Below are 20300 nucleotides of genomic sequence, written 5' to 3' on the forward strand. Positions count from 1 at the left end.
AAACCTACAATGATTCTTATTTGTTTACTCATTACCTCCCCTCACCCCAGTGGAGAAGAGAATTAGGAAAAAGTAAACTTCATGGTTTGAAAAGAAACAGAAACAAAATAAATCAATATAATAATGATAGTTATTATAAAGTTGTAATGAAAAAGAACAAAAGGGGGAATTAAACCCAGGAGAAACAAGGGATGCCCAAAGCAATTGCTCAGCACCCTCTGAACAATACCCACCCCATTCCTGAGCAGCAATCAGTGGCTCACAGGCAATTAATTCCTACATTTCCACCCAGAACACCATGGGATGGTTCCACAGAATGGGACACTCCTCTGGCAGTTTGGGCCAGCAGTCCTGTGTGCCCTGGCACAGCATGGGGCACTGGAAAGGTTGGCACTTGCAGAGTAAGCACTGCCCAATAACTAAAACACTGCTGTGTTACCAACGTTATCCACAGCCCAAATCCAAACCTCAGCACTGTACCACCTACTAAGATGAAAATTAGCTCTATCCCAGAAAAAAACCAGGATAGACAGGGAAACATAGAAATAGAGGTGTTCTTACCTGTATACTCTGCTGAACTGATGATGATCCTATCACTTTTTCTTGTGGCTGTGCTGTTCCTAGAGATTGTTGTATGATTTTTCCTCCAGAGTCCTGTCCTATAAAAAAAAGTTTAAAAGATTCTTGTCATCCTAAACAAGAGGGGAATAATTTTGTATCCCTATCCTGATAATTTCACCTGAGTTTCTAAGAAAGCTATATCTTATGCTTAAAAGCATTAGTATAACTGTCCTGTGGAGAAACCAGCTCATAAAAATTAATATTTTGCCTGAAAACAATAAAAATCCTCAGATATAAATCACACCATGGTACTGCAACATAAGAAGAAATTCAAGTGCTGTAAGTTTAGTGTCCCAACAATTTGCCTAAAATCATACAGTAAATTTTATCACACTTTTCAATACCAATCCTCCCTCAAGTGATTACCCAAATTTTTCTAGAGCTCCTGGAAGTACTCTTCCAGGACAGCAATAGGCAGACTTCCTCCAATTGCCTTGCTTCATAATCCAAACAGCATCTTATCAGTCATGCTACCTTACAACCAAAACAAGTAAGAATTTATTGGGTTTTATTTCCCCAAAGACACCCAGCATACTGTGCAGATGGTACAGAACTGCCTGGACAGCTTATACATAACAGTACAAAGGGGGGAAAAAAAGCAAGGCAGAGTATGGGACCTTATCCAAAAGGTTACTTATGCACACAGAGAACAGGAAGGTTACTGCATTTTTCTGCTTGCCTTGAACGTGCTGGTTTTGTTCTTTCAGTAGCATGGTGCTGCTTGAAAAGCTGCTGTTCTGCCATGAACAATGCATGAACTATTCTAACTGAAAGGGACCCACTCAAGAATAAAGTGAGTGATGGCAGCCTGCACATAACCTTGTAATACCTATCTCTGTAACTGAAGCAGCCACCACATTCAACATTCTAGAACTTTCATGGAATTTTAGCAGATGTTTATTTTGAAAATTAAGTATTTCTATTTTCCTAAGCTGAAAAAAAAAGAAAAATGAAAAAAGGTATAATTTTGGATTTTATAGAGGAGAGAAATAATTGCTAATTGCGAAGATTCAACTTTTCTCTCTAGAAAATGAAGTGCCATGGTTGAGAAAAATTAAAGCACACATTCAATACTGAAAAAATATAGCTTCAATTCTTCTAAAAATAAAATTCCAACAACCTTTAGAACTCTATGAGCATGAGGCATCTACGTAAGTCTGACACACTGAAGTAGAACGAATCTCTGTTGCTGCAGAAAATTAAGAAAATTATGTTAAAAAGACCTGAGTTGACCTGATAGTGTGTTGCTCAGAAGATTTGTTAGCTGAGGCTGCCTCAAATTGTCCTGTGTCTTCGATGCAGAAACTGGTGATGTCTGGTTCACAGCCTTTTTCTGTGGCACATACATAAAATAAAGAACAATGTTTTTAAAAATCACAGTGAAGTATTTACTGAAAGCTTTAAGATCAACAAGGAAAAGGCACCTACATTTCATCTCCATGTATACTTTTTTAACTTCAAACTCATCAGTGGTGAAATTTCACACATCCCTCCAAGTTCAAGAACTTTATAAAGTAAATCAGAGGGGAACAGAAATTACACTAACAGCACAAATACATACCAGTTGCATTCTACAAGACCACTCATTTGCCACTACAAGTGGCCCTCAGAAAACACAGCTTCTCACAGTTCCAAAACTGCAAGATGATGAAGTTGCTTCCCCAACCAAAAAAAAACTCACAGTGGAACAAACCCTCCACTGCTTAGCAAGTGAATGATACATGGTTTAGTATACAAAGTACAATGTTTAAAAGTACAAACAAACTAAAAAGATTCTGGCAAATAGTGGCATTTGTTCTCTCCAAGTTCCCAATTACAGCCCTGAATTCCAGCACAAGAACAAAATGATCTTTTACAGCAATACAAAATAATCTGCTTTTATATCCACTGAAACTCACTGACCCTGCACATGACCTGCAAATAGGAAGATGTAGACACATGAAGAGAAATCAGACAGGCCTCAAGTCACTCATCTGCAAACAAAATGTTACAACCTGAACCAGAATCTTGGCAAAGATTACAAATGTGTTTCTACAACATGTTCATACTGATTTTTTAAAAGCACATTATTTTCTAAGACATTGTTTCACTGCAGATTTTGGGTTTGATTAAAAAAAAAACCATCAGGCCTTTGAAAAAAGAAAGATCTAAGTGAAAGAAGTAAAAGAGAAAAGAGAAAGATCTAATTAGTGCAAATGCATTCTGAGAGACTGACCAGTATTTCAAAATGACCAATAAAAAAAAAGTTTAAAAAGTGACAGAAATTGAATAGTTTGTTGTTAATTGTGTGAAAAGTCACTGAGTTAAAATTAGCAATTCACTCTGTAACTTTATGAATTTTTTTCTTTTAAACTTTTGACTGCTTATAAGTTTGCTTATGAAAACAGAAAAATTTGAGTTTAATATATACTGCAAGTGTATCTACTGGACAAAATAAACAACATCAAACCTTAAAAGTGAATTCCAAATTTTTTTTTAAGTACTAGCTTGATTTCTTAGAGGATTATTTTTAATGTTATGCTTTTACAAACTGCTTTAAAAGGTATTTATTTTTAAGGATTCTAAGAAGCATTTCTTGTCTTTGCATCCAATTTGAAAGCTTCTAACTTCTGCAGAAACACATAACAAAAGCACCAATATGATAAATAACAAAAGAAAGCCCAAGAAGCCTTTTCATCTCTAATTTCATTAAGTCAGACCTTGAAAATGCATAGGTTTTAGTGAGGTCAAAAGACTTTTAAGTACTAAGAATGAACCTGAACCTTTACATCAAGCCTATGGTAAGGTTTACAGGAGAGCTTGCAATTGTATAAACTTACAATGCCCACTCCTTTAAACAGGAGCAGACATAAATTAATGCTAATACTATAAATCACCAACAAAATCTCTGGGATTAATCGAAGTGGCAGAGATGTTCACTGAGTGACAGATTTATAAAATACCATGTGAAAAGACAACTCTGGGTTACAGTAATTTGCAGCAGCTCCACAGTATTTGCAACAATACAAACCAGCAAAATTAACATTCTGTGTATTAGCCAATTTTAGCCCAGCTTAGAAGCCTTTCTTTGGCTACATTGTCAGGCAGCTTTCCTACCTGACCAAAGGCAAACTGCTGCTGTGTTACTCCCACCGAGGTGTGACTGAAGGTGCTGACAGACTTGGAGGAGGATGCTGGAAGACGATGCGACGCGCTGACGGCAACCTGAGCTCTGCTCTGGCCCAGCTGATCCCCCGCGAAGTTCCCTCCCGAGGCGACAGACTGAACGGATGCTCCCAGGCTGGGGAGCACGGAACCAGAAGAACTGGCAGCAGCAAATCGACCAGAAGCTGGCATACTTGAGGCTGTGGACTGGCCAGGTGACATGGTGGTGAAACTGGACCTGCCTTGGGAAACGTTCGCTTGGCTGGGTGACAAATGCAACACCGTTGGCGACGCCTGCTGCAGCGGCACCTGTCCACCAACAATTTGGGAAGTTCCATGATTTACTATAACTTGGTTTCCAGGAGCTGTGAATGTCTGGCCAGAAACAAGCTGAACAGCTGTGTTCTGATTATTCAGCATCTGTCCTGAATACGACTGGTTGGCTCTTAGCATGTTTGTAGAGTTCCTGTTGAGCATTACGTGCTCAGCAGACACTTGGCCGGGAACCAGCTGGGAAGGCTGAGTCTGAAGAAGTTGTCCATTTATGGCCTGGACATGATGAACTGAATTAGAATTAACAGACAAACTTGTAGGTATGAGAAACTGGTTTTGAGGTGTGTGAGGCTGTCCCATAGGAGAATGGATAACAATACTACCTCCAGCATTGCTAACTGTCTGAGGTGTAACTGATTTTCTTGTATTTTGTTGTTGATTAACAATATTAACAGACATATGAGGACCAACTACTGAACTCTGAGGTGAGTTTGCAGAAGCAAATGGAATCCCTTGCTGTACATGATGTTGCTGTATTCCCAAGTTATTCACATTGTAAGCAGTCTGCTGACCCATCTGAATAGGCTTTGGTTGGATATTAATAGGAACTTTGTTAGAGTTTGGTGCCAAACCCCTTTGAATGATGATATTATGGACAGGCAATGAAGTCTGAAAATTTGTGCTGTTAAATGGAACAGTTACAGGTTGTGCTACGGGACTTGAATTTGAGTTACTGAACAGCGAGTTCCCATTTGGAGTTTGTCTATGGACCAAGAGGCCACTGCTCATGTTCGCAGGTGTTTGCTGACCATTGCCTTTCAGTATTATCTGAGATCCATCGAGGTTATTGATGGTCATCATGGAAGGTTGATTACTAAATGAACCAATCAGCTGTATCTGCCCAGAACCACTAATCTGGCTGCTATTAGACAAATGCTGGCCAGGAACACTAATTCCGACGTGTTGCATAAAGCCATGTTGCACACCAACTGTATTGCTTGCAAAAGATGCTCCAACAGGTTGCTGTACCACTTGAGTAACTCCTATAGGTTGCAACGTCTGACCTGAGTAATTAGAAACATTAGAAGCCTGAGTAAAGGATGCTGATGAAGAAGGATGAAGCTGAGCTTGTGCAAACTGTTGGCTAGAACCTACACTGGCATCCAAATATGCCTCTTCCGCCAAAGTCTGTTCAGTAATATTGGCCTCCTGCAAGGACTTCTGAAGAATATCAAATGGCTGATCCTCAGTAAGATCAGGTAAAGGAGAAGACACAAGTTCATCTTCAAGAAACTGAAGGCTACTGGACAGCTGCAGTCCATCACTAGGCCCCTCTCCAAGCTGACCACTTACACCTTTTACAGACGACTTAGGATCAGTGTTCTGAAATGCAAAACAAGAAGTAAATCACTTTCAGAAACTCCAGTATTTGCCTTGTTTCCTCATTAGTTATTTTTTCATGCAAGCAAACTTTTTACACAGAATTATACAGGATGATGTTGATCCCATACAATGAGCCAGCACAAACAGGTCATGGATACCCCACTCACACCCTCAGACTGCTGGAGAGGCTTCTCTCCTTTCCCTTCTCAAATCTCTCAATACACAGCACTTAGCTCTGCCGCTGCACTGCTTCAAGAGGACATGAAACCCTCTCCAAGTGCCATTTTCCCTTCCTCAAGCTGAGCACTCTACTGACAAAAGGATAAAAGAAACGAGGAGGGAAAACACCTCCACTCTAATTCGGTTTGGGGCAAGGCTTCAGCAGCAAGAGTAGAAGCAGAGAAAAGGCAGAAGAAAGCTTTTCTTCCACCGACTTCTATCAAACAAAATTTGCCTCCAAAATCCTACCAGCATTTCTATAATCACTTGGTGCAAACCAGTGACCATTTCATAATGTTAAGGCATTATGCAACTCCTTGTTTAAAAAAATTTTAGAAACAAGGGAGTAAGAAAAAAAAGTGTTACAGACTGTGGTTTATGCTCATAAAAAGATTACTGAGAACTATAAACATTGGAACTACCACAAATATTAAATGGCACCTTTAACAAAAAAACCGGTCAAATCCACATCCATTAACACCGTGATAAGGAAAATCACAACCTATTTACTCTGGCCTACTGTCAAGATTTTCCTAAAACAAAGTTCTGTCCAGAAACTCCAGATAACACAAGCATCATGTTTCTGAAGATGGAATGACAAATTAAAATGCATAATAATACTCATGATAGTTTTAAGTTAGGCAAAGTACAACTTTCTAAATTGCATGAGCACATCTCAGCTATTCAGAAGTAACAACCAGTTTCTTTGTAGGTCAGGATAAATGGAAACTGTGGGTGTGCAATTATCAGTTACACTCTTACTCTGAGCCTTCACTCCTTGAAGGTCACAGACGCTTGTTTTCACCTCATGTAAACAGTGTGAAGATGCTGCAAGCCGTAATTATCACATGCAATGATGTTCCCACCCTAACTTCAGTTCCCCAAGCATACTTACTCACAATTGTACCCTAATCTGTATTTCTGTACCCAATCTGTATTTTTTGAAACTTCAGTCATGTTTTTAAATATTAAAAGATTTTTCTTAAGATTAGATAAAATATTGTCAAGTTACAACTATTTAACTACAGCAAGCTTTAAACATTTATGTTAATAGAGGAATTAAACCACTGTTTAAATCTCTCAGTGTCTGAACCTCAGGAACACCTAAAGCTACAAATCATGTTCTCAACTGTACCTAGCTACCACTGGGCAGAGTAAAAAGGAATCACTAATTAGGCCATAATTAGGACTCTTACTGTCAGGTTCAGAGGGATTCCCTATTGCATCTCTAAGTTGTCCCCAAGTAAATGACAAAACTCAAATCTTTTATAACTGTGTAACCTAAACAGTCCCAGTAATGCTATTCCAGTTAGCACAAACAATACAACTATTACTACTACCAATAATAACACTAATAATATGATTAATAGCTTAAAACTCCCACTGGAACAGAGAATCCCAAGTTTCATTCCCTGCTCCCAGGACTATTTAACATTAGAAAATAATTTTATGTACAAAAACTGTAACCTTCCAAGTTAATATCTGAATTACTGTCCAGATTGAGAAGAGCCATGCAGAATGCCACACTAATTTCAAGAAGAAACCAAAGCCTCTGCAGCTTCATGAATCTGCTTCCCAAGAAGAGTCTTATTCTCACTGGCTCCATGAATATTCTGCTCTCTTATGCTGTCCTATTCTACTGTAACAGGAGAATGGAAGCAGCCACCCAGTACAAGCCAGGAAACAGGGCAATGGCAGAGGAAGCCTCTCATGACAACAGCCACAGCAAACCAATCTGGAATCAGCAGAGGTGGTACAGACTCAGCTCAGGGAAGGCTGGGATGGGGCATGGGGGCCAGTGTAAGGGAGTGGGAAGAGTGCTTTCTTTTCCTTCAGTGAGCAGGAACTTCATCTTGCTTGTGTTACGTGTTGGCTGAGCCTGCTTACCCACTGAGGCACTGAACCTCGACACTGAATTTGTAAACTCTGCCACTGAAAGGCTGAGACAGGCAGCAAGACAGTCAATCCTACTTCATGGCAGCAATTCTGAATATATACAAAGACAGAACTTTCAGTATCTGCAAAAACTTTAATGGCAAAAGCCTCAGAAGCGTTTAACTTTTCAGGTATCCCATTTTATAAGCAGGGACTATGAAACCATCTGTTTATGGTAACACTTGTTCCTTCCCAATGAACTGTAAGAATCTGTATTTGTAATCAAGTCATTCTTCACCTGCGTCAGCACAGGGCTCTCACAGGAGGGAGGAGGGAAGACAAGATGGCATTGGTGCTCCTTGTGAGATACAAAAGGATGAGGACAGAGCATGCTGAGCACCAAACTGCAGTATGTCATCCAAGGAACATGTACTAGGAATCCCCACTCCTCTGATCACCTGCCTTCTAGACTACTTACCCCAGATTTCACACACCAGAAAGCTCTTAGCTTCCACCAAGTATTTTATTGCTTCCAACTGCTACTCCCACCTAGTCCAGAATCTCCCACTGCCCCTCAAAATTATTCCAGAAAACTCACTTTCTGAAAACACACCTGAAACACCTGACTCCTTCCCACCTAGTCATGCTCATCAGAAGGATGCCTACAAGGAACAACTAGGAAGTCTAGGCTATGACAAATGCATGTCATGTCATCCTTTTCCCCCAAACCTATTTCTTTCTTAGTATAAATCCTTAAACCCCAGCTCTGTCAGTGCTGCACACAGACAGGCTAATAGCCACAGCCTGGTACCAAGTGAAAGCCACTGTTCCCCATCAGCTGAAAACTGGGCATGCCCTGTTACTCTTGGTACCCTACTCCCTCACCATTATCTCAACAAGCTTCTCTTACACTACTGTGCCTACAGGAAAGTCAATAGTTCTCCACACACAGATTAATAGTTTTCAGAATTTCTGCATGCCAATTATTTAAGTCTACAAGTGTATCCATGTATCTGTTATGAAAATGAGGCAAACAGATAAGGTAACAGCACCACAGAAAGAGGAATCACCAAGAAAATCCTATTCTGTGTGTTCAAATAACTTAATTGTGGGATTAACAATTCAGTTGTTTTTAAAAACACACAAATGAAACCAAAGAAATGTGGATCTGAAGGGATCCCTTAAGTCCTCCAGTCCAATGTTCGATCAAAGCATGACTCCCACCCACACTAGAGCCTTGAATTGATCACCAAGGATTGGGATTCCACAACCTCATTGTGTGACACGTGGTCCAGGGCTGCACAACATTCCTGGCAAGAAGGCACACTGAAGACCTCCTGCAACACCTAATGAATTTAAAGCAACTTCCCTAACACTGAAGTTACAGAAAGGACACATCCAAAGTTACCTCCTGAGTCTAAAAAAAAAAAAAACTACAAAAAGCAAAAAAAAAAAACCAAAAACCAACTCACTCATTAATTTAAAGAAAACCTGTCAGCTCAGAATCTGCATAAACTAAGAAACAAAAGGGATTCTAACATACCCAGAGAGCATATGAATGACTAACTTTCAAGGTCTATCTTTGAGCACTACTACTCCTATATTCACTAAAGCCACAAATGCAGTTTACTGAAGAATTACACCAGAGAGCATTTTCACTGCTCAGCAAGCTGCTTTACATATTTACAAAACACATCCGAACAGTGCAGTATTTTTCAATTAATTCCCCACTGAAATACCTAAAATACTAACAGCACAAGATAGGTTCTGTGTTAGTATTCAGAGCTTTCACATGAAAAAGCTGAAACCCACATCTACTTCATTCAGTTTTATGAAGCCAAGCAAAGCCACACAGAAGCATGCAATCTCAATACTAATGTCATTTATGTCCTGAGCACTTACATTGGAGTTGGCGAAAATTGAATTTGAGTTGGCTACAGAATATTCTGCATTAGTCAAGTCTTCATTGCTCTGGTAAAAGACAAAAATAATGTTTAGAACTAATACAGTCAATTAAGTTTATCTATGTCTAACACACAGCAATGTACTTACAGATTTACTGCTAGGTCCATGTAGAAAATAATTCAGCGCTTGTGGGTCCCTGAAGGGGGAAGAAAATAAAGACATTAACACTTTTTGGAAGTCCTTTTTACTAATGAGGCTAATTTAATTAAGTATTTAATAAGTACATACTGTACTCATGTAAATCAGGTTTCTAGTAAAAACACATCTTTCACTGAATCCAATGCAAAGCTGAAAGTTTGTGTCATCTGGGGCTCTGTGTTTCTGTATCAGCACAACCTCCAGATGCTGATCACTTCTGCTGCCATTGCAACAAGGCATTTCAAGCAAATAAACTATGTTGATCACAAAATTTTAGCTGCACTCTACTGTATTTCCCTTCATGAGGGTGATACTCATATTCTCTTGAAAAACATGGTATTTTATGACAGCACACAGTACAAAAACTAAGGAATATACTATCACCAAATAATGTGAGAACTAAAACAGGTACCACCTCTTCTATAGCTAAACTGTAATGCCTTGTTTAGCTACTATCTAGGAGGGAATTTACAAACCTGATTCTTTGATGGCTTTTCTGTCACCTTTGACACAAGTTAATAAAAATTTATGATTGCCAGAGTAACAGTCCCCTTATGAAGAAAAAATGGCACCTTTTCCAAGTGAAACCAACCATAGAAATAATTGACTAAATATTATGAATTTCAGTGTATTTAATTAACTTAGCACTAGCACTAAACAAAACTCATATTAAAAATGTAGTTGGATAGAATCAGTGTCAGAAATTCAAACAAATACATTAATTTAGCTGTATGCACAGACCAAATAAAAAGAATACAAGGCTGTGTTACATGGGATTATTATAATGCAGTAATTATACAGCATTTCCCTTAGCATAAGGAGTAAATTGACATGGGTTTCTCTGATTTTTAAAACATGTTCATTGATTAACAAGTAATAATGAAACATTTTTAGAAGCAGGAGATTATCATGTAAAAAAGCAGTAACTAAAAATGTCTCCTTCTTGTTTGATGGTCCTAGAAAACAAAGATGCATAAAGTCAAAGATCTTTCAAGCTCACAACTACTCTTCTAGAAGGACAAACACACCTCCAGTCCCTTTTTTTTCTTAAAAAAAACTGTGTTCATGGGTTTACAAAAGACATGACAGTACTTGGCAGGAACTTTATTATACTATTATGCTTACAATATTGAAGTGGTTACATATATTTTGAAACAAATGTCATTTTCATAGTAGATTTCACAGCACTTCAAAAATTAAGGAGCACAGAACTCATGATCTCATATAGGGTTGTATTATGCTCATGAGTTTTATCAGTAAAATAACCAGGCCATTAATACCAATCACCCTCACTGTCCTCCAATCGTGCAAAATGCAATTAAAAATTAAGAACACTTCATAACCTTAAATATTGTCTTTAGTAAGGAAGGAATTTTAAATGGCACTTACCAAATCACAGATCAGATTTAAAAAAAAAAGTTTTCTATTCTTCTAGGTGCTTAAGACAATAATTGCTGCCAGGAGCAGCAACACTGTAATTTTCACACAAACACTCATCTGTATAGAGAGCACTTCATTTCCTGGACCACCTGTGATCTTGTAGCAGGATCCTCATGATTCGTGCTCATGACAGAGCACTTAATTGTCCCATGATCATCTTTATGCTCATGTTCCAAGGAGGAAGTGTTTTCACATGGCCACAATCAGTTACTCCACAGAACGTAACTGAGCCTTCACTGGCTCTGCTTCTGCTACAGCATCCAGAGCAACCCTCAAACCACAGCAGCCACTCGGGGCTGTTTTGGGCTTTCTGAAGTTACAGCTCTCACTGGTTTCACTACAAGTTTTCAGGTGTGTGAGAAAGGTAAAAAGTCTAATTATTTCCTACACTTAGCAAAAAACTCTCGTATGAACTGGGAATGATTTTTTAGCAGCAGCTATGAGACTGATATCGGTCTAATTTCTAGCAGAGTTTGAACAAAGTATTGGGCATGAAAAGCTCAATTCTCTTCTTGTGTTTTATATGCATTTATAGCATATCATCTGTTCCTGAATACTGACACAAATGATAGCCAAAGGAAGGCAACTTGTCACATAGCAATCCACACAAAACTTGTTCAAGCTTCAGCTATCCCAATTACTTTTGGAGATTGCCACACAGAACTATATAACTCCACATAAATCTGTTAGGGAAATAATAACACATATGTCCATTCAAAGTCCCTGGTTCTATTAAAATCAACTATCTTCGACCAAAATGCTGGTAAATTCTTTGTTGTGAAGAGGAAACAGTACAGAGAGCTATTCTTTTTTCCTAACATTTAGATGCAAATGTGTATTACTAGTAGAAATGAAATGTTTAAGTATTCCAAATTCAGGAAAAAATAATTTTACTCTTCCCTTAAAATACAAGCCTAGTATTAAAAAATTATCTAGTCCCATGACTCAAAAAAGTTGACATCTTTGGGGATTTGTTTAAAAAAAGTTATTTGCTATGAAGTTTGTAGTAGCAGTAACATGCATCAACACTGATCTGGTATTAGCACTGCCTGAGAAGGGAATCCACTCTCCACGAACACACATTCCTTAGTCCCTGTGAGAAGAATGTCAGCAAGTGGACTGTCAGCTAGCATCCACGGGGATTAAAGGCTTTGCACTCCACACATCTCCACGTGGAAGATATGAAGGATGTCAACTAATTTCACTGCAAGTCACCTCATCTTTAGACAATACCAAGACAGAATCAACTTCTAGAAGATGATTTTGAAAAATTATTATTCCCGACTTTTCCGCAACAACTCTTGTGGAAAACTTACCCAATAAGATCAAGGAGACAGGATTCATCATCGTCATCATCCATGACAACTAGAATAAAGGAGAAGGTGGATATTTGATATGCATCACACAAAAGTTTGTTTTCAACAACAAAACCAATTTGGAATATCTCAGTATTTTTATTAAACAATTTAAGAAGTTGACAGTTGTCTACTATTGACAAAGTCTTTAAGTAGACCTGCACCTTCTACAGCTGTCTGCTGATTTATCTCAAAATCAAATTCAGTCACATGCAAAACTTTACAAAATCCTATGCAATGTTTTACCATCCAAGGTTTTTTTTGAATTTGAAATCAGAAAAAGACAAATGATTAACCAAACTGATTAAGAAGAACTTTTAAGACTTAAAGTAGCAAAAATATCAACACTGAATGCAATCTAAGACTCCAATTAAAATGCTTCTACAGGAATTTATTCCCAGCTAATCCCAGAGAGGGAATAACTAAACACTACAGAGCCTACAAAGACTGTTACAAATTAGCGGTTGTAGCCACTAATGTGAGCAGCCAAAAAGGTAAATAAACTTAGGTCTATGTCACAAGGATGCTGCTACAGCCTAGAATCAAAACGATAGCCAAAATGTGACAAAGCATTAAAACAAACACTGTTTTCTAACAGACCTTTCTTAGCACTAGCTCAGTGTCAGTGTGGCCACTTCCAGTTTCTCCTCAGCAATATTCAGGAGAGCACTTAAACTTGAGTTTAACAGTACAGAGCTCTGACAGCCCCTTTATGGATGGGTAGGGAGGGAATCCATGTGCACTGCCCAACCTGAGGGCAACTATCGAGTGCAGAGCACTTTGGGCCTCACAGTGTCACAGCCACCAACTCCTCACACACTGCCCACTCCATCAGGGACTGCTGCACCAAAAAGTCTCACACTCACTCTCCCCTCCAACTGCTGCTCCTTCAAAGCTTCTGTTTGCATATTCTGGGCTCTCCTATTCATCCCAGACTGTTGTGGTGTGTTTTTAGCTTCCGGGTCCCTTTCTCAGGTGTGCCAATATTCCCTTCTCCCTTCCCCCTCGCCCCTTGCTGAGTGTGCCCTGTCAATCAGGCTAACATACCAGCAAGGCGTGGTGTGGTTGGTCGATTTCAAAGGATGCTCCTCAGGCCTGGGGGACATTGGCCCGTATAGGTGTCCCTAGTCCCTTGAGACCCTGCCCCTTTCACCTGGTTGGTAGCTCACCTGTCCCCTCCCCTTCCCCTGTCCCCGAGCTTAAAAGGTTAATGAGACCATGCGGCCTCCATTCTGGTGGAGCAGTTGCCCCGGTTCAGACCTCTGTAACCATGGAATAAACATCTGGACAACCCTCCAGCAGAATCCTCTCCTTTTTCTCTTCACCATCGCCAGAAGCTCTCTCTCCTGAGGTAAACGGAGTTCCTGACAAGCCTGGACTTGTTCAGTGCCCTGCTGCAATCTCCAGCAGCCAAGGTATCTCTGGGGTAAAGCACCACAGAAGCCGCCTTTGGCTCAGCAGCGAGGGTCACACTGACCCAGGCACCATCTAACTGATAATATTGGGATACCTATTCCAATACCAGACTATCATCCCCCTTGCCCATAACTGTGAGGATCCCATCTAATCCACCAGTTCAAATACCAACTGATGTTATTGTTTCCAAAACTTCCTGGTACCCCGGCTTCCTTTAAGTTATCCAATCTCATATTTAGCATATTTTCTACTCACATCAAGTTGATCATTGCATTCCATGCTTGTTTCTTTCTCAAATTCCCTTTAAAACTGCGCTGTCATACTTATCACTCAAATGTTATAACACAGTTCTGGCTTTAATTCATTCTGCTCTCTCTCTTATTTCTTGACAAACAGAAACATACTGTCCCTGACCAGATCCACATGAGTCATTCCTCATTCTGATCTCCATAATGATTAAAACACTGAAGGGACAGAAGCACCTGCTATACAAGAGACTGAGAGCACCAGGACTGTTCTGCCTGAGGAACAGAAAACCATGGGGGGGGAATCCTTATCTTGTCCATAAATACCTGGTGGGAGAGCGCTAAGAATACTGAGCCAAATGTTTCTCAGTGATACCCAGGGAATGAACAAGAGGCAAAGAGCACAAATCAAAACACAATAAACCAAAAAGTCCATGTAGACAAAAGAAAAAAACATTTTTAAAACTCTGAGGGTAGCCAAATACTGGCACAAGTTTTTCAGCAAGGTAATGGAGTCTCCATCCTTGGAGATAGCCAGGACACAGCTGGACCACAGCCTTGGCCTGCGTGCTCTGACCCTGAGCAGCCTGCTCTGGTTGAGTCTGCTCTGAGCAGGACAGGGGATAACGTGATCTCCACATATTCATTCCCACCTTGGCTGTCTTGTTATTCTGTAAACTCTATCCTGAAATTTTTCTATACTCTACTGGTTCTGAAAATAGCTTATAATGTACACTAGCAGAGGGTACTGCGTCCTCTATACTGCAGAGCCTTATCTGGATTTTGTCTGTCTCTGTGCTTTAGCTTACAGTGATGGTGAGGCAGAAATGGAGCGCATGTCAGTGTGAGGATTGTTCAGTATCATCTCTCAGGGAGGACAGAAAAACAAAGCACAGCTACAGAGAACTACCTCAATGTTGACAAAAATCAGCATTCAGGAGGTGACTATGCACATTAAGAAAAGCAATTTCTCCCATGATTCAGCAACCCAGCTGCTTACTCTTGCATAGAGCCACCAGCTTGAGCACTGATATTGCAATTCAATGCTAAGCAAATGGCATGACATAGTATGATGTCAGGAAATTTAAATATAAATGTGTACTACTAAGAATAAATTAATAAGCAATTAGCATTCTGTTTTAACTGTAGTGATAGTACTACTTACAGAAAGCTGTTATTTCCTCTAACTGCTGAAAGCATACCCATGTCTCAAGAACAAGGTTCCAAAGTCTCCTAGCTAACCAAAAGCAAAAATTTATACAAAGTCAAAATTATCCTTGTTTTTACACTGCAAACCTACCCATGTGTCTGTGGAAATACTGACAGCATTATTTAAACATCATAAAATGTCTTTCCTTTACATAACCAAATATTCTCTATGATTTTATCATAATAAGGGTTCACTATTAGCTGAAGTGATACCACAGAGCTTTCTTCAATTAATACTCTGGAGGTATTAAAACAACTGACACAAATTAAGATAAACTTGTTAAATGCACCGAATTCTTCAAAATATGCACAGAATGATCAGAAGGAAAATAAAATGCATGTAAATACTGGTGTCAGAAAATCCTAACAGCAATACATAATCTTCACCATTACACCCACTACTGAACACACACTTGGCTTTACGAGCTAAACGTGATACATGAAAAATCTACCCAACATACTGCAAACTCCTACAAGTTTATCCCAGATAATAAAGTTTTATTGTTCCACATGATGCCATATGGTGTGGGACATCCCTTTGGTCAGCTGGGGTCTGATCTGCTGACTATTTCCCTCCCAGCTTCTTTCACACCTCCCATCTCCTCACTGGTGGGGTGCTGTGAGAAGCTGAGAAGTCTCTGACTTGGTGCAAACACTGCTCAGCAACAACTAAAACACCAGTGTGTTATCAACTTTATTCTCATCCTAAATCCGAAACACAGCTACTAGAAAGAAAAGTAGCTCTACCCCAGTCAAAGCCAAGACAATATCCACCCCTTATTCTATACCAATGCCATCATGCCCCGGTCCCACACTTTCCAATGCATCCCCCATAACCACAGCCACCTCTCCTGTCTTTCACCATATATGCAGACATACATAGTCTATGCAGGCCCATAATCTATGGGTCACCCCTCTAAGATGTCCACCGAGTTCATTTAGTACAGGATTTTGGGCTCCATCTGTCATATCATTCCTTCAAAGTGACAGAGATGGTAAATGCTGTTGGGATGATTACAGGCTGAAGTTTGGTTCATCACTGCTGTGCTTGTCTGGTTCCATCATTGCTGCTGCACTTTGCTCAGTTTCATCAGCACTCATTCTTCATGAATCTTACAGCAATACCATTGCCATGGCATAAAGCAACCAGTGATGAAATACAGCATTATACAGCACTTAACATCCTCACTGGTTGTTCTACCCCAAAATCAAATACCCCTGAGTACACACCAGACTTCATCCCTCTGCATTACCCACTAAGTGCACCCAGGTCCTTGAGCAAATCCAATCCCATGGATGGGTCTACCTTTGCCTGAGACAGGAAAAACCCAGACTGCTTTCCACAACACAATTTTCTGTGCGCACTATAGGAACTGTATCTACTTCTACAGGATGTGAAAGTTTTGATTGGGCAGGGCCAGCCCTTTTAGCAGTTCCCCTATCCCAATGTCTGTATGTCCCAGTACCCCTTGCTCTCAGAGTGGCCTTGAACAGTCCATTGTGTTGTTGGATTTTCCCAAGGCTGATGCATGATAGGGAAGAAGACATGTCCAACTTTTTCACCTAGGAGTCCATGAGGTTGCTGTGAAAATGAGTCCTGTATGTCCTGTGGCTTCCATGTGCCAAACCCACAGTCCAATAAACCTGGTAGTCAAAGCTGGAAGTCCCCTTCCTTCACCCAGCTGGAGGCAGGGCCCCTCCAGTCCTGGTCACAGGATTTATTATTACAAACACAAATCAGCCCCCACACAGGCAGGGCAGTATGAGAAGCTGAAAGGGCCTTGGCCTGGTGCAAGCATTGCTTTGTTATTCTCAACCTAAAGCCAAAACACAGCACCGTTCCAGCCACTAGGAAGAAAATAACTTTGCTCCAGCCAAAACCAGGACAGTGCAGGTTTAAATCTTTTTAACTAATGCCTATTTTCAACAAGGATTACCAAACGATTAGTGCCCTGGTAATTTCAGGAAAGCAACAGAGGCAGCAGCAAACAATCAGACAGAGTACTTACAAGCCCAAAACCAAATTCACCCAAAAGTAGCCATGCAGTCTACTTTGAAAAGTGGAATTTGAGCACCATGTGACCTTGACATAGATGAACATTTAAAAGTGAGTTAACAAAAGTAAGGCTGTCCGGAGGAATTTTCCTAAAACCTTTCCTACGGCACAAATGACAGAAAAGTTTGTCACTTTTCTTGCCAACTATCTTTTCTAGTTTTGTGTCCTCCTCACTGTTTGTTAACATACAGTGGGCCACAGCAATGAGTAATGTATGAAATGGGTACAAACCATATTAAGCCATGAGAATTTGAAAATAAAATCTGCTACAATGAGTGAAGTTAAAGAGTTATGAAGCCTAAACCAGTGGTCTTCAAAGCAGGATGTGTGCAAGAAAATCCAGTGGGGTGCAAGAAGAAATTATTAAAACTTCACTGGTATATGAAGTTGTAATATACACAAATATACTTGTGTATGCAAATTAATATAAATATATTGGGGACACATGCTCAAAAATCTTGCCAATAGGAGTGTGCAATCACTAACATCTGGAGACCACTGGCCTAGACCCTTAAACATTGACTCACTTCTATATTTGGATCAGTCTCTGGAGACTTCAGCCAGTGGAGGGCTCTAGGTGAGGTCTGGCTGGGCCACTGGGACCCATCAATGCATCCAGGGCCCTGCCAAGAGCCCACACTAGAGAAAGCTGCAGAAAATACACTTTGGGAAGAGTCACACAAACTGCTGGAGCACTGTTACAATGCAGCCTAGCAAATATCTAATTATCAATACTACAGTGTCCTAAAAAAAAAAAAAGCCACAAAAAAAAAATCTGCTTATAAGAAGTAGGCCAAATTCAGCCCTGCTGGTGCATCCAACTAATTTACAAAGGGCAATCCTCACTAATTAGTCACAACCCAGCAAAGATATTCCCTGTAGCTTATTAGCAAAGCCCCTACCATTTTATTTCATATTTCTACCACACTGGTGAATATAGGATATATTTCAACTTGGATAACATGTACTTGTGCAAGAAGCCCTGCCTATCCCTTCTGGGAAATAACCACAGTGCCCTTTATCACACGTTCCCGAGCGGAACATAAGAGAAGTTGAAAGTAATAAAACTGACAAGGAAATCCCAGCTATGCAAGCCAATCCTCTGGGAGACTCTTATTACTTGGCCTTAAAGCCTCTGCCTTCATTTCAACACTCTGACCTACTACAGAGCAAAGAGCAATAGAAGATGAATAGAGCAGTCCTGCCCTCCTCTCATCCACCTTCCCTGGGTCAGCTCAAGGCTTTGAAGAGTCATCTGGAACAAAAACTGATCTGATAAAATACATTGATCTGTTTCAACTTAGGATGAGCTCCTTGATTGCTTCTGGCTTGCCACAGGGCTACAGCAGCACTGGTGCCAGCACAAGAGAGGGAATGAGGTAGGTGGAGAGTTAAATACAGGGGAAGGCAGCAGTGCTTCAGTCAGCCTACAGCACATGTGGGGCTGCAGCACACACTGAATACACACATCACCTCAGCACAAGCAGCAGCCAGGGGAGCGATTGTTCCCTTTCCAGCAGCACTCTGAGCTCCCAGCTGAAATCTGCTGGGCTTTTACACACAGACACTGCTCTTAAGAATACAAAACAATGTGAAGGAGTCCAACAGAGTGCAAGTAAAATCATGTGCTCACATGAAGGAACTGCTTTTCTTAGGCCTGGACAGCAGAAGGCAAACCCAGGTGCTACCTGCAGCCTGCTAAAAGGGGGACTAAGATGGGCCAAGCAGGTTGCCTCTCATCGGCACAAAGCAAGAGCCCAAACATGGAACACAAAAAATCCCAACCAGATGCAAGGAAAAACATTCACAAACAAGAATGTTCAAGCAAGGGGTTGGAATCACCTTCTTTGGAAATTTTCAAAGCACAAATGGCCCTGACCAACCTGTTCTAACTGTGAAGCTTGTTCTGCTTACAGCAGGGGGCAGGGCCAGGTAACCATCGTAAATTTTTAACCAACATGCTACACAATCCACAGTATCATGTAACACATGCAGGGCCTACAACCTGCAGTGCCATTAAAACCAGATTCCCCCAGAAGCAGTCCAACTATTCACACACTCTTCAGATACTATCCATATTCTAAGAGCTGCAAACACTGAATTTTAAATTTACTCAAGTTATATTCCAGCTTGCAACAATAGAATTATTCTTCTCAAAGTCACTTATAATTTCATACAGCCTTAATAGATTGTTTCAGATACAAAGCAATAAACCTATTCTCACTTCCTGCAAAAAGCACAAGCTAATGGATAGCTTAGAAGAGCAACATCTAGAACAATGATTTCCAAAAAGTGTGATATAATCAACATCAAACCTTGGTAAGTCACACATAAATAAATCTCTCTGCAAAACTGTTGGAAAAATCTAGACTCAAGAGTTCTGTGCAAATACACGAGATCAATTCCTGATTGGCAGCATGACTCCTTGGAGTGAACAGTGACCTTTGGAAATCGATGCTTTAGAGCAAGGTAATGACTGCTGTAGCTAAACCTTTATAATGGGAGATAATCAAACTGCACACAGGAACATCCCCAGCACCTGAAGCAATTACTGCTGGAGTTATGACATACACCCACTGATCCTCACAACTTCAGTATGCCTCTGTACACATCCTGTCAGCAGGAATTCTGACAAGATCTCTCTTGTGCTTTATAATGAACCTGTCCTGAAAGATCTTTTAAATTGTTCTGTTGCTCTATATCATTTTCCATTCAGAATTTTAATGTACAATCCCAACACAAGTATGGAATACCTGAAGAAATGCATTGCCACTGGAAAAACAATCACCACAAAACAAAACCAGAACAAATCAGTTACTGCAACAATCACTGCAGAGAATGGTACTGCTGCGAATTGAGTGTGCTACATCAAATTCGTGGTGTTTTCATCCCTCACAACCTTTCTGAGCACGGAGTAAGATAACTCTATTTAACCCCATCCATCCCTTGCTAAATTACATA

The 20300-nt window shown here is 40.2% G+C and overlaps 1 protein-coding gene across 5 annotated transcripts in view; it reads right to left on the reverse strand.

Annotated features, from left to right (window-relative positions):
* BICRAL (BICRA like chromatin remodeling complex associated protein) overlaps positions 1-20300 on the reverse strand; it is a 45560-nt gene that overhangs the window by 7679 nt on the left and 17581 nt on the right. For all 5 annotated transcript variants that reach the window (XM_064709014.1, XM_064709015.1, XM_064709012.1 and 2 more), the window contains 6 exons: positions 12375-12423; positions 9568-9616; positions 9418-9486; positions 3718-5421; positions 1855-1954; positions 562-659 (listed from right to left, as the gene is read on the reverse strand). In XM_064709014.1, coding sequence (XP_064565084.1) covers positions 562-659; positions 1855-1954; positions 3718-5421; positions 9418-9486; positions 9568-9616; positions 12375-12418 — 2064 coding nt within the window. In that variant the 5' untranslated portion in view covers positions 12419-12423. The remainder of the gene's footprint in view (positions 1-561; positions 660-1854; positions 1955-3717; positions 5422-9417; positions 9487-9567; positions 9617-12374; positions 12424-20300) is intronic.

This window comes from Zonotrichia leucophrys, chromosome 3, assembly GCF_028769735.1.
Source record: "Zonotrichia leucophrys gambelii isolate GWCS_2022_RI chromosome 3, RI_Zleu_2.0, whole genome shotgun sequence".
Classification (NCBI taxonomy): Eukaryota; Metazoa; Chordata; class Aves; order Passeriformes; family Passerellidae; genus Zonotrichia; species Zonotrichia leucophrys.